The sequence below is a fragment of the Zeus faber genome, assembly GCF_960531495.2.
Source record: "Zeus faber genome assembly, chromosome: 5".
Taxonomy (NCBI): domain Eukaryota; kingdom Metazoa; phylum Chordata; class Actinopteri; order Zeiformes; family Zeidae; genus Zeus; species Zeus faber.
This window is the reverse complement of record NC_137192.1, coordinates 8,699,112-8,710,243: the sequence shown is the minus strand read 5'-3', so window position 1 is coordinate 8,710,243 and position 11,132 is coordinate 8,699,112. Positions and strand designations below refer to the sequence as shown.

General features: G+C 40.1%; 1 protein-coding gene across 1 annotated transcript; it reads right to left on the bottom strand.

The window, feature by feature from the left end:
• Nucleotides 1-1,130: 1,130 nt before the first annotated feature.
• On the bottom strand, nucleotides 1,131-4,892 carry opn1sw2 (opsin 1 (cone pigments), short-wave-sensitive 2; the record flags this gene model as incomplete). The annotated part of the gene is made up of 5 exons (XM_080000130.1): nucleotides 1,131-1,238; nucleotides 1,328-1,567; nucleotides 2,027-2,192; nucleotides 3,487-3,655; nucleotides 4,514-4,892. 5 exons carry the CDS (start codon nucleotides 4,890-4,892, stop codon nucleotides 1,131-1,133), a joined length of 1,062 nt encoding a protein of 353 aa, XP_079856256.1.
• Between the last annotated feature and the right edge of the window lie 6,240 nt (nucleotides 4,893-11,132).

Here is an 11,132-nt window from a genome sequence, read left to right as displayed (position 1 = left end):
AATTCATCTATCTATCTATCTATCTATCGATCTATCTATCGATCTATCTATCTGTCTATCTATCTATCTATCTATCTATCCATCGATCTATCTATCTGTCTATCTATCTATCTATCTATCGATCTATCTATCTGTCTATCTGTCTATCTATCTATCTATCTATCCATCTGGCATTTAGGAAGATTTAAATGTTTATTTAATACAACACGGACCATTCATTCTATTATAGATTTATAGAACCCAGAATCGCAATTGTGGCACCGCCCCTTGCAGCCATTGCAGTCGATTGCGCACATTTTAGTATTTTTTGTATTTTGAGAGCTCCTAGAGCTTATTGTGTGTAATCACCGGGTGTTATGACATCTAACCATGTATGTATGTATGTATGTATGTATGTATCTATCTATCAATCTATCTACCTATCTATCCATCTATCCGTCTATCTATCTATCTGTATCTGTCGTTCATCTATCTATCTATCTATCTATCTATCATCTATCTATCTATCTATCTATATATCTTTATGTCTATCATCGAACGTCTATCTTTCTATCTATAAAGTACTATGTCATTATCAGTCAATCTATCCATAGCTATCTATAAATAAACAGGCCAATAAATAAATATATTCATTTATTTGTATAACCATGTAGTATGGTCAATGCTCATTCATCAAATGTCACTTCCAGGTGAAGTTAAACATTGTCTTTATGTATTGGCTTAATGTGGTTAATATCTAACATAACTATAACTGATATAGCTATCTAATATATCTTATTCTTTAGATTTCCCTTAGCATGTAATGTATTTATTTTAAATGTGTTCTTTAAGCACACTTTGACATGTAGAAAAGATAAAAGTAACGGCTCCAAATGTACTGTGGTAAATAATAGTGCTTAAAACTCTGTAGGTTGTGTCATGATTTGTGACACAGACAAACTCTCCATTCCTCCATTTTGACAGCATTATTTATTCTCCTTTTTTTTCCTTTTTAACTTTGCACTTTTTTTTAATATCTTTAAAAAGTGTAATTGCATAAGCGTATCGTCTGTACATTCAGTGTTATTTGCAGTTCATAAAAGTCACCTACAGTAAGCAGCAGTAACAATAAAACATGGGTGTCACAGGGTCTAAGCAGGTCCAACTTTGGAGACTTCGGTCACTGAAGATTGACTTGTTGAGGATTCTTCATCTTCGCCAGAACCCATCCCTGTCATCTTCAACATACATGAGCGGAACTGGAAAATGACCATGAGAGAATTCCGATTAGTTCTCCATCACTATAATCATACTTTTTGCCTGCAAAGGGCGAACAAAGTAAACAAACCTGTTTATTGAGGAGGATGTAGATGACAGGGTTGTAGACTGTAGAGGCCTTGGAGAAGCAGGCTGGTATGGTGGCCAATCTTAGGTCAAAGGTCTGCCCGCGGTTGTTCACGACCCAAAGGGCGAATGAAGCGTAGGGAAGCCAGCAGACCAGGAAGCCAAACACCATCACCACCACCATCCTGGTCACCTCCCGCTCTGCCTTCTGGGTGGAGACCGATTCAGCCTGGGCCTTCGCTGCCTTTGAATGGATGGAGAAGTGAGCAGTGATACAGAAATCTTTATGAATTTTTTCCACATATATGATTTTTGTATATGAAAGAGGTCAATAAGTCAATATTCCAAAGGGAAGGACACACGATTGCAGTGGCGTACACAGGTCGACCGCCTCCCCCCGATGCCCCTTTGATGTAAATAACACTACAAAACTGCTCTCTAGTTGCCCCTATGAGAGAGAAAAAAGTGTGAGGTGCCTTCTAAAGTGCCCCATGCGATAGACAAAATGGTTTAAAGGGCCCTCTAAAGTGCCCGTAGGACAGAGAAAAGATTAGAAGGGTTTTTTTGCTGGTCTTGATTTCCTGTGATTTTCATTTATCTTTATTTGCATTTCATCTCTGTGTCCAGAGATAAAATGCATTAAGTATAAAACATGCTACAGGCTGTCAATTTTTCATGGTCACATTTTCTGATTCTTGCTCACCATTTTCATAGTGAAGAGCAGCTGGGTGTAGCAGAAGACGATGGTGCCAAAGGGGATGGCAAAGCAAAAGCAGAAAAGGAACATGACGTAGGATTCATTGTTGTATTTGTTGTTCGTGGTGTACCAGTCTGGTCCACAAGAGCATTGCATTCCCTCTGGGATATACCTGTAGGGTACAAATCATATATACACCGATCAGCCATATCAAATAAACAAGCTGCCTAATATTGTTTCGGTCCCCTCGTGCTGCCAAAACAGCTCTGACCCATTGAGGCATGGGCTACACAGGACCTCTGAAGGTGTCCTGTGGTATCTGGCACCAAGACGTGAGCAGCAGATCCTTTAAGTCATGTAAGCTGTGAGGTGGGGGCCCCCATGGATTGGGCTTGTTGTTCCAGCACATCCCATAGATGCTCGATCGGATTGAGATCTGGGGAATTTGGAGGCCAAGTCAACACCTTGAACTCTTTGTCATGTTCCTCAATCCATTCCTGAACATTTTTTGCATGACACGGCGTATTATCCTGCTGAAATAGATCACTGCCATCAGGGAATACCATTGCCATGAACGGGTGTACTTGGCCTGCAACAATGTTTAGATAGGTGGTATGTGTCAAAGTAACATCCGCATGAATACCAGGACGCAAGGTTTCTTAGCACAACATTGCCCAGGGCGTCACGCAGCCCCATACGTCTCAAGCGGCGATGTACTGTGTGTTCTGACACCTTTCTATCACAGCAGCATTCACTTTTTTTTAGCAATTTTTTCTCCAGTAGCTCTTCTGTGGGATCGGACCAGACAGGCTAGACTTCGCTCCCCACGTGTATCAATGAGCCTTGGGTGCCGATGACCCTGTCACCCGGTTCAACGGTTGTCCTTCCTCAGACCACTTTTGGTAGGTACTTACCACTACATACCACACCCCACAAGATCCCAAAGTTGCTCAGATTCTTCAGCTTTCCCATTTTTACTGCTATAAAAATAAAGGACTGTTAACTCTCTGCCTAATTTATCCAACCCCTTGACAGGTGCCATTGGAACGAGAAGATCAATGTTATTCACTTCACCTGTCGGTGGTTTTAATGTTGTGGCCGATCGATGTTTATCATATATTATATCTATATACTGTGTATATATACAGTATATAAAATGTCATATATCAGATCATATCATACAGCATTACATATACCTGTATAATAAACATTTACATGCAATGTCACAAAGGTATTTTTCCCTTTCTAGACTACAAAAGTTATGATACACACTCTAATGTCTGTAGGTAATTATGGCAGCAGCCTTTGATGATTATGATGATGTCTGAGTTTATTATTCGTAACAGCTATGAATCATGTCATATATTTATAATATATCAATAAGCACAGAAGGGTGTTAAATTCAAAGTTAAGGTCCAGATTCTGGTCCTGTAAATAATCACTGTGATAAAACATGAAATACTGACCTACTCCATCCAAACAGTGGGGGAAGTGAAGCAGCCAAAGCAAAGAACCAAGTCAGCGCGCAGCCACCGATGGCGTGGTGATTCTTGAAGGAGAAGTTTCCGAGAGGTTTACAGATGACCAACCATCTCTCAAAGGCTATGACCGCCAGAGACCAGAGGCTCACCATACCTGCGGAGAGCCGGCAGAAATCAATCACAACCCCTCCAATAGACTGCCAGGAGTCGATTTTAATGAACTGAGGAGGGAAAAAATCATTGAATCAGAGTCACTGGATCAATTTAAGGACAAAAAAGCTGTTCTCAACTTGAAATTGAGAAATTCCGATTGCACAATTTAGGAGAAATCTTAGAAAAACCTAGGTTTAACAAAGTAAAGTTGATCTCGTGTTAACAAAACATTATAATCACAACTTTGTCACCACAAGTTTCTCTTCTTTCTTCTTACATTGGAAATCCAGAGTGTGTGTTCTAACTTGTTGCACTTTTTGAAAGGTACTGTAGTGTGCAGGAGTTGGTTAATAGCAGCACCTCCATGGTTACATTTTATTCTTGTATTTTGAAAAGATAAAACACGTACTCTGTTCTTTTGTCTCTTTGCATGGTTTTATTTTTTGGTCGTGGGTCTTCCCAACTGTTGATTTATTTGACTGTGGGCCTGTGTGTGTGTGTGTGTGTGTGTGTGTGTGTGTGTATAAACCACAGATTCTTGAGCGAATGTAAAGTTGAGTACTTGAAAAATATGAGCATCACCAATTTCTAAAGTTAAATGCTGCAAATTTCAGCTCCAATTGATTTTAGTTAGTTAGTTTTAGTTAAAAGTCAGTTAAATAAATAACTTTTTTGTGGTGCAAAAAAAAGAGCAAGGATATCCATGCGGGCGCAAAATGTCCAAAATTGAAAAACAATAGGAAACCAGTAAGATGCCAAGGGCCTTCAAGGTTTCCTTAAGGCTTTAAAAAAGAAATTCAATTAGATATCATAGTGAACTCCATTAAAACGTGTGGTTATTTTTTCTGTTGCTCCTTACCGCCGAGAGTAGATACAAATCCTTCAATCTTGCAGCCCAGTGGACCGACGAACATGTATCGGAAGGAAAAGCAGCAGAAGCACGGGAATGAGCCCACGCAGGCGACTAGAAGGTTGGCGATGGCTAAGTTCACCAGGATGTAGTTGAGGTGGGACCGCAGCTTCTTGTACTGGATGGTACATGCCACCGTGAGGAAATTGATGATGGCGCCCACCACAAACAGAAAGAACATGAACGCTGACAAGCCGTAAAAGAGGCCCTTGCTCCCCAGGTGGTCCTGGGGGACCAGGAAAGGGCTCAGTGTCGTGATGTTGTTGGTGTCCAGAGGGATAGGAATCCAGAAATCCTCGGGGAACTCCACAGGACGATTCATCCTCATATTGTTTCTGCTTTTGTTTGTGCCAAAAGAATAAAGCTCCTGCGAAAACTTTGTGGTTAATGTTTTTATTTCTTCCTTAGTCTACAGACAAAGAGCACCCTGGGTTCCTGTGTCTGCTCATTCAGACCTGAACTTTCTTAATCCCCGCTGGAGTGCCTTTATAGGGTTGCTGAATATCACTTGGCCTGATCCTGATTAATCCCAGACAAGGGATTGCAGGGCATTTATATTACACACAAAGACACAAACAGGCTCCTATACAAACAAATGCTTACGCGCAAGCACACACACAAACGTCACGCAGCCCCATAAAAACCTGCACCATCTTTCAGGTTATCTCGGCTCTCGACGCTGGAGTTGGCAGATGATCTCATTTGCAAGAAGAAAATCCCATATAATCTGTTCGTCGCTACTGCTAAGGCTGCTAATCGCAAGTATTTAGGCTTTGGTGGACCACTGTCTTTAACCCAAGCTTTGTGTTATCTGTCTTGGGTTTTTTCAAAAGAAATAAAAGGCAAATTTTATGACCTTTTTCATGAGACCTTGGATGTCTTTATTCACATTCACTGTATAACATTATGGGACTTTCAGACTTCTGTTTGGCAGCTCAAATTGTCCTGTCACTGTCTAATTATTTTGTATTTGTTTTTTTTTCTGTTCACACCAACAACTTCAACTATTTCTATCGGCTTTGTAAATGAACATATTCAAAAATAAGCCAAGTCTTCAGAGGAAACACATTAGACCAGCTGACATGACATTCATTTCAAGAGACAACAGGGTTTCTTGCAATATATTTGTTTATTACCTCCAGTGAAGACAAACCTGTTTATTGAGGAGGATGTAAGTGACAGAGTTGCAGACTGTGGAGGCCTTGGAGAGGCAGGACGGTATAGGGGCCAGTCTTAGGTCAAAGGTCTGTCTGTTCAGGGAAAAGGAGGTGTTGGGAAGCCAGTAGCCCAGGAAGCCAAACACCATCACCACCACCACCATCTGGTCACCGCCCGCTCTGCCTTCTGGGTAGAGGCAGATTCGGCCTGCACCTTTGCTGCCTGTGGATGGAGGGTGGAGGGTGGTTGATTATGTACAGTACATGTACAGTTTAATCCTAAACGGTAATAACCACAGCAATATGAACAACTATACTGATTCTGACCACACAAAACTGTAGAAAGTTGTTCTCTCCTTACAAGCTTTATTTGAGCTTATTGGTAAATATGTTGTATCCCTATACTAGAACTCCATTATACTAGACCTCTCCAGACTATCTCTGAGGAACTTCACCTTATTAAAAAAAAAATTAAAAAAAATGAAACGTTGCTTTCCTTGGCTCTACTATTAATTTCTACATGTTTTCAGTTGGTGCCAGCATTCAGAAGATAATTTTTGCATGATGCAGACAACACAACTGTAACTCTATGTCATTCATCCTAAGATATTGGTTGTGTAGACTCAGATTTAAGATTTAAAAAAAACCTGTCACAAAACGGTAAATATTTTTCTTTATAAACTATTTCTGATCAGTGACCTTTTTCCTTGTATTGATTAATTTAGCATTTTTGGCTGGTCTTGATTTTCTTTTATTGTTATTAGAATCTCATGTAAAGCACTTTCAGTCTTCCATGTGTATGACATGTATTATATGTACATAGACTAAATGCATAAAGTATAAAACATGATACAGACTATCAATTGGTCATGGTCACATTTATTTATTGTTGCTCAATATTTTCACTGTGTTCAGCAGCTGGAAGTAGCAGAAGAGAATTGTGCTGAAGGGGATGGAAAAGCAGAAGCAGAAGAGGAACATCACGTAGAATTCATTGTTGTATTTGTTTATTGTGGTGTACCAGTCTCATCCACAGGTGCACTGCATTACCTCTGGGATATTCCTTTACCGGTCAGACAAGTAAGGGGAAAATAAAGTGCAAATACTTCCCTTTTAAAACATAGATAGATAGATCTATAGATTGAGAGATCGATAGATTAATAGATAGATAGATAGATAGATAGATAGATAGATAGATAGATAGATAGATAGATAGATATGACCTACTCCATCCAACAGTAAGGGACCTGAAGCAACAAAAGCAATAAACCAAGTAAAAGCGCATTAAGCTATTGCATGGTCTGGCTTGAAGACAAAGTTCCCAAGTGGTTCGCTGATGAAAAGGCATGTTTCAAAGGCTACCACTGCATGAGACCAGAGGCTCACCACACCTGTGAAGACAGGGACCAAAAATAAATTTGGTTTAACAATTAAAACCACGTACAGTTCATTGACTTTACTTGTGATATAAGTTGTTGCTGCCAAGAGTAGCCAAAGATCCCTCAATTTTGTACCCAAGAGTTCCAAACACAAAATATTACTATGAAAAGGAACCAAAGACGGTGAAGGAACCCACAGTGGCCACAAGCAGGTTTTCAACAGCCAAGTTCACCAGGATGTAGTTGAGATGGGACCACAACTTTTTGTACCGGACGGTACATGCAATGGTGAGGACATTGGTGAAGGTGCCTGCCACAAATAGGAATAAAATAAATCCTGCCATTTCATTAAAATTGCCCTGGTTCCCCAGGTGGTCTTGGGGAACCAGGTAAGGGCTCAGCGATGTGATGTTCTTGGTGTCCAGAGGGATGGGGATCCAGAAGTCCTCTGGCAGTTCCATTGAACGCTGTGTCCGAATTTGCTCTTCTTGTATTTTGTGCCAATCAAAACTTTCGTAGTTTGAAAAAATATTTTTGTTGTGTTTAAATCTGTATCCTGTTTCTACTGGATCGACCTAAACTTCATATATATCAAACTCAGTAGACAGATAACAAGTGTCTGAAGTTGTCTTCTTTTGGCCAAGCTTCAAGGTCTAGCATTATGGAGGAGGGCGATTTTTATAGGGCCTAGGATAGCACTTATCCTGGTTATCTAGTTTATTGATTAATTTAGTTCATTATTCAATGGTTTTATTAATTTATTAATCCTGTATCCTGAATCCATGAATTTTTTCCACCTCACTTTCCTCCTCACCTTTTCTTACTTACTCACAGTGTCCTATAGAAGTGTAACTGAATTTGGATTACTTTTTTCTTTTAAAATTGCTTAAATAAATGTGGAAGAATTTGTTACGGTGAGTGATCAATGGCGGAATATTCTAAATCCTCCCTATGCCATGACTCCTAGAATGACCAGATCATGGGATAGTTTGAAACCACTGCTGTAACTTTAATGCACATAAGAATCAGTCGCCACACTCAGCCGGAAGGCCTGACAAGGTGCTTAGACCACGCAAGCCCTCGCATGAACCACACATATCCATATATTCATGCATGCTTATGAGCCTGCACACCAGCACGCACAAGGAATTCTCCTGACACCTGTTCTCCAGATTAGCACTGCGTAATCCAATTTCCTTAAGAAAGACAGGAGCAGCTCTTTCCACACTAATCTGGCATCCAGTACCATTAAAGTAGCTAATCCCATGGGTTTAGGAGCATTATAATCCTATCTGATGGAGTAAATCAGGCTTTAGTTTATGGTCCTTGGAAAGTTTCCCCCTTTCCTGTGTGCTAAACGTGTGCTTAGGATGTTAAGAATTCCGTTCCTTTCCTGCAAACATTGCCCTACATAAGCATGTCGTGGCAGGAGGTTGCAAAAGATATTTTTGAGTATTTTAAGAACGAGTCCTTTCTCATATGTAGCGGACCAATGGTTGAACCACAAATAAATCTTAAGCATGACCTCTGTGTGCATATAAACTGTTGAAGAACTGCAGCAAACAGCTAAGATCTGGATTCAGAAAAGACTCTACATCATATGTAGCATTCTGCTTGTCAATAATAAAACCTATGTGGATGAAGATATAACTGCAAAAAAGGAGAATTGAGAATGTTTAAAAAAACATTATTAGGAATCCAGCCCGAAGGGTGGGAACCCTATTGTTTTTGTGAATCTTCCTTGTCATTATCACATGTCAAAGTATCTTGCACTCAGAAACCATGGAACCCACGGACATGAATGATAGATAGATAGATACTGTAGATAGATAGCTAGATAGATAGCTAGATAGATATAGTGTTCGAGGCAGTCCACACACGCCATGGTCCAAGTTTGATACACATCAGTCGATATTTGGAGGAGAAGTTAGTAAAAAACAGTGTTTTTGACATAGTACCTGTTAGCGGTAACCAAAGGTCATGTGAGAAGACTGCAGACGACTGATTGGTCACGGAGAAACGTCACTCTGTCACTGCGTCATCATTGGGACACGGGACATCATGTAGAAACCTGCCATTTGTAAATAGCCAAGCTCTATAGCAGCCACAATTTTTCTATTCAATGGACTATTCGATTGGACTTTAACTAAGGGAATTTAAGATACGAACTCGGACAGACTGTTCAGATACAGATACAGATACAGAGATAGATACCGATCCGGGAGATCTCTGATGGCCCTACTAACACACAAACTGTGAAATAAGACAACTCGATTAGTTTTTTGTGAGCTGTCTATTTCAGAAAACATGAAATGAAATACGCCGTTCAGATTTGCAGCCCTTATCTATGTCATTTAGGGCTTCAGTAGAATTAGAAGCGCCCTCCATCTGAGAGTCCATCCATGGCTGGAGAAGGACAAGCCCCACTGGGGAGACCAGCACAAACCTTTTAAAAGAAAGAGGAATTAATAGCAACTGTCTGTGAAGAAACTACAGACGATGGAATTTTATTTATGTAACCTACCACAGACTTAAGGTATATTTGGTGGCTTTTGACTTGCAGGCTCACATGATTTGAAAGTGAAGAATCAGAGCTTCAAAACAAGGTGTCACTTGTGCAAATCAAGCAAATATTTTTAAAGCTATGACTTGTTAATGACAAGGGTGTGGCTAACTGTGTCTGAGATAATCACCCTCAAAGTTTTCCCCCACACTTGGCTTCCTTCAGCCAGCTCCCAGAATGCACATTGGTTGGAGGACCAACGCTACTTGGCTACTTGTCACATGACCACTTGACACCCTGCTGAATGGGGCAATCTCTGCATTGATCTGAGGGAATGTTGTTTTGAGGAACAGCGTCATCAACACACAACATCTTTGGTTTTTAAAAATACTTATTTAACAGTAAGAATATACATGTTTTATTAAAGTGGAATTATTTAGGAGTTTAAAAGTGCAGAAAACACAAAAAAATGTAGAGTCTATCAATAATGAGTCTCTGTATATCAGCATCGGTGTGTCATTTAATACATTAATGTGCGTATGCCCAATTTCTTCAACGTTCTTGGAGTTATTATGTGAGCTAACCTCAACCCTACCCTAGCTACACTCTGTTTGGGTCTGCCTCTTTTCATTCTCTCTTCCGCTATTTTCTAATCCGCTGTTTGAAATGTTCTCCAAGTCCAGGATAACGCCGGTATCAGATTCAGCATCACTGTCGGAGAACTGACTACCATCGCGGAAAATGAAGTCTAGTATGAGCTGCTTACACTGACTTGGAGCTATCGCACTGATCCGATTAAGGTCCGCGATATGATTTAGATCAGCCACCCGCTTCTCGTAATCCATAACAACACGGAGATGAAAGTTTTCACAGACAAGTGAAACCAAAGGATCCTCGTCTTGTTTACGCAGGTGACGTCAGTATTACCTCTTCATTGCTATACGCCCCCTACATAATAATGTCTGTGTGTGTGTGTGTTAAAGTGGTAGGATTTAAAGGTTGAACACTATCAAAACGGTTTCACATTCAGACTTCAAATCACATGAAATATGGAGGAATGATCTTCACCTGGATGGTCGCTTTAAAGAAAACCATCGATCGCCATTGTTCAGCGCTATTCAGCGTCTCGGTAAGTGAACTGTGTTTCCCCATGTAATCTAACGGGAATATTTAACTCAACGGTTTAACATTTTTCTACTATTTATAAATCAAATTTGGGTTTGAAAATACGTTGAGAGTAAAAAAAATAAAAAAACAAAGGAACACGAATCTGGAAGAATCACACTTTCCTTCTAGGTTTTTTTAAACTTATTTGGCTGCTCCTCACGCTTTTAGAAATGCGCAACAATGCGGGTTTTGCTACAGTGGGTCACATAAAAAATAATACTGCTGTGTTTTATTTTCTAAAACATTTCAATTTCTTTTCTCTTATTTTTTCGACATTTACATGAAACAAAAAAATACCCACGCACGGTGTCCAGGTGCGTCGCAGTGTGTCCGTGTCTCCCACAAGCTTGGAGCACAACAAC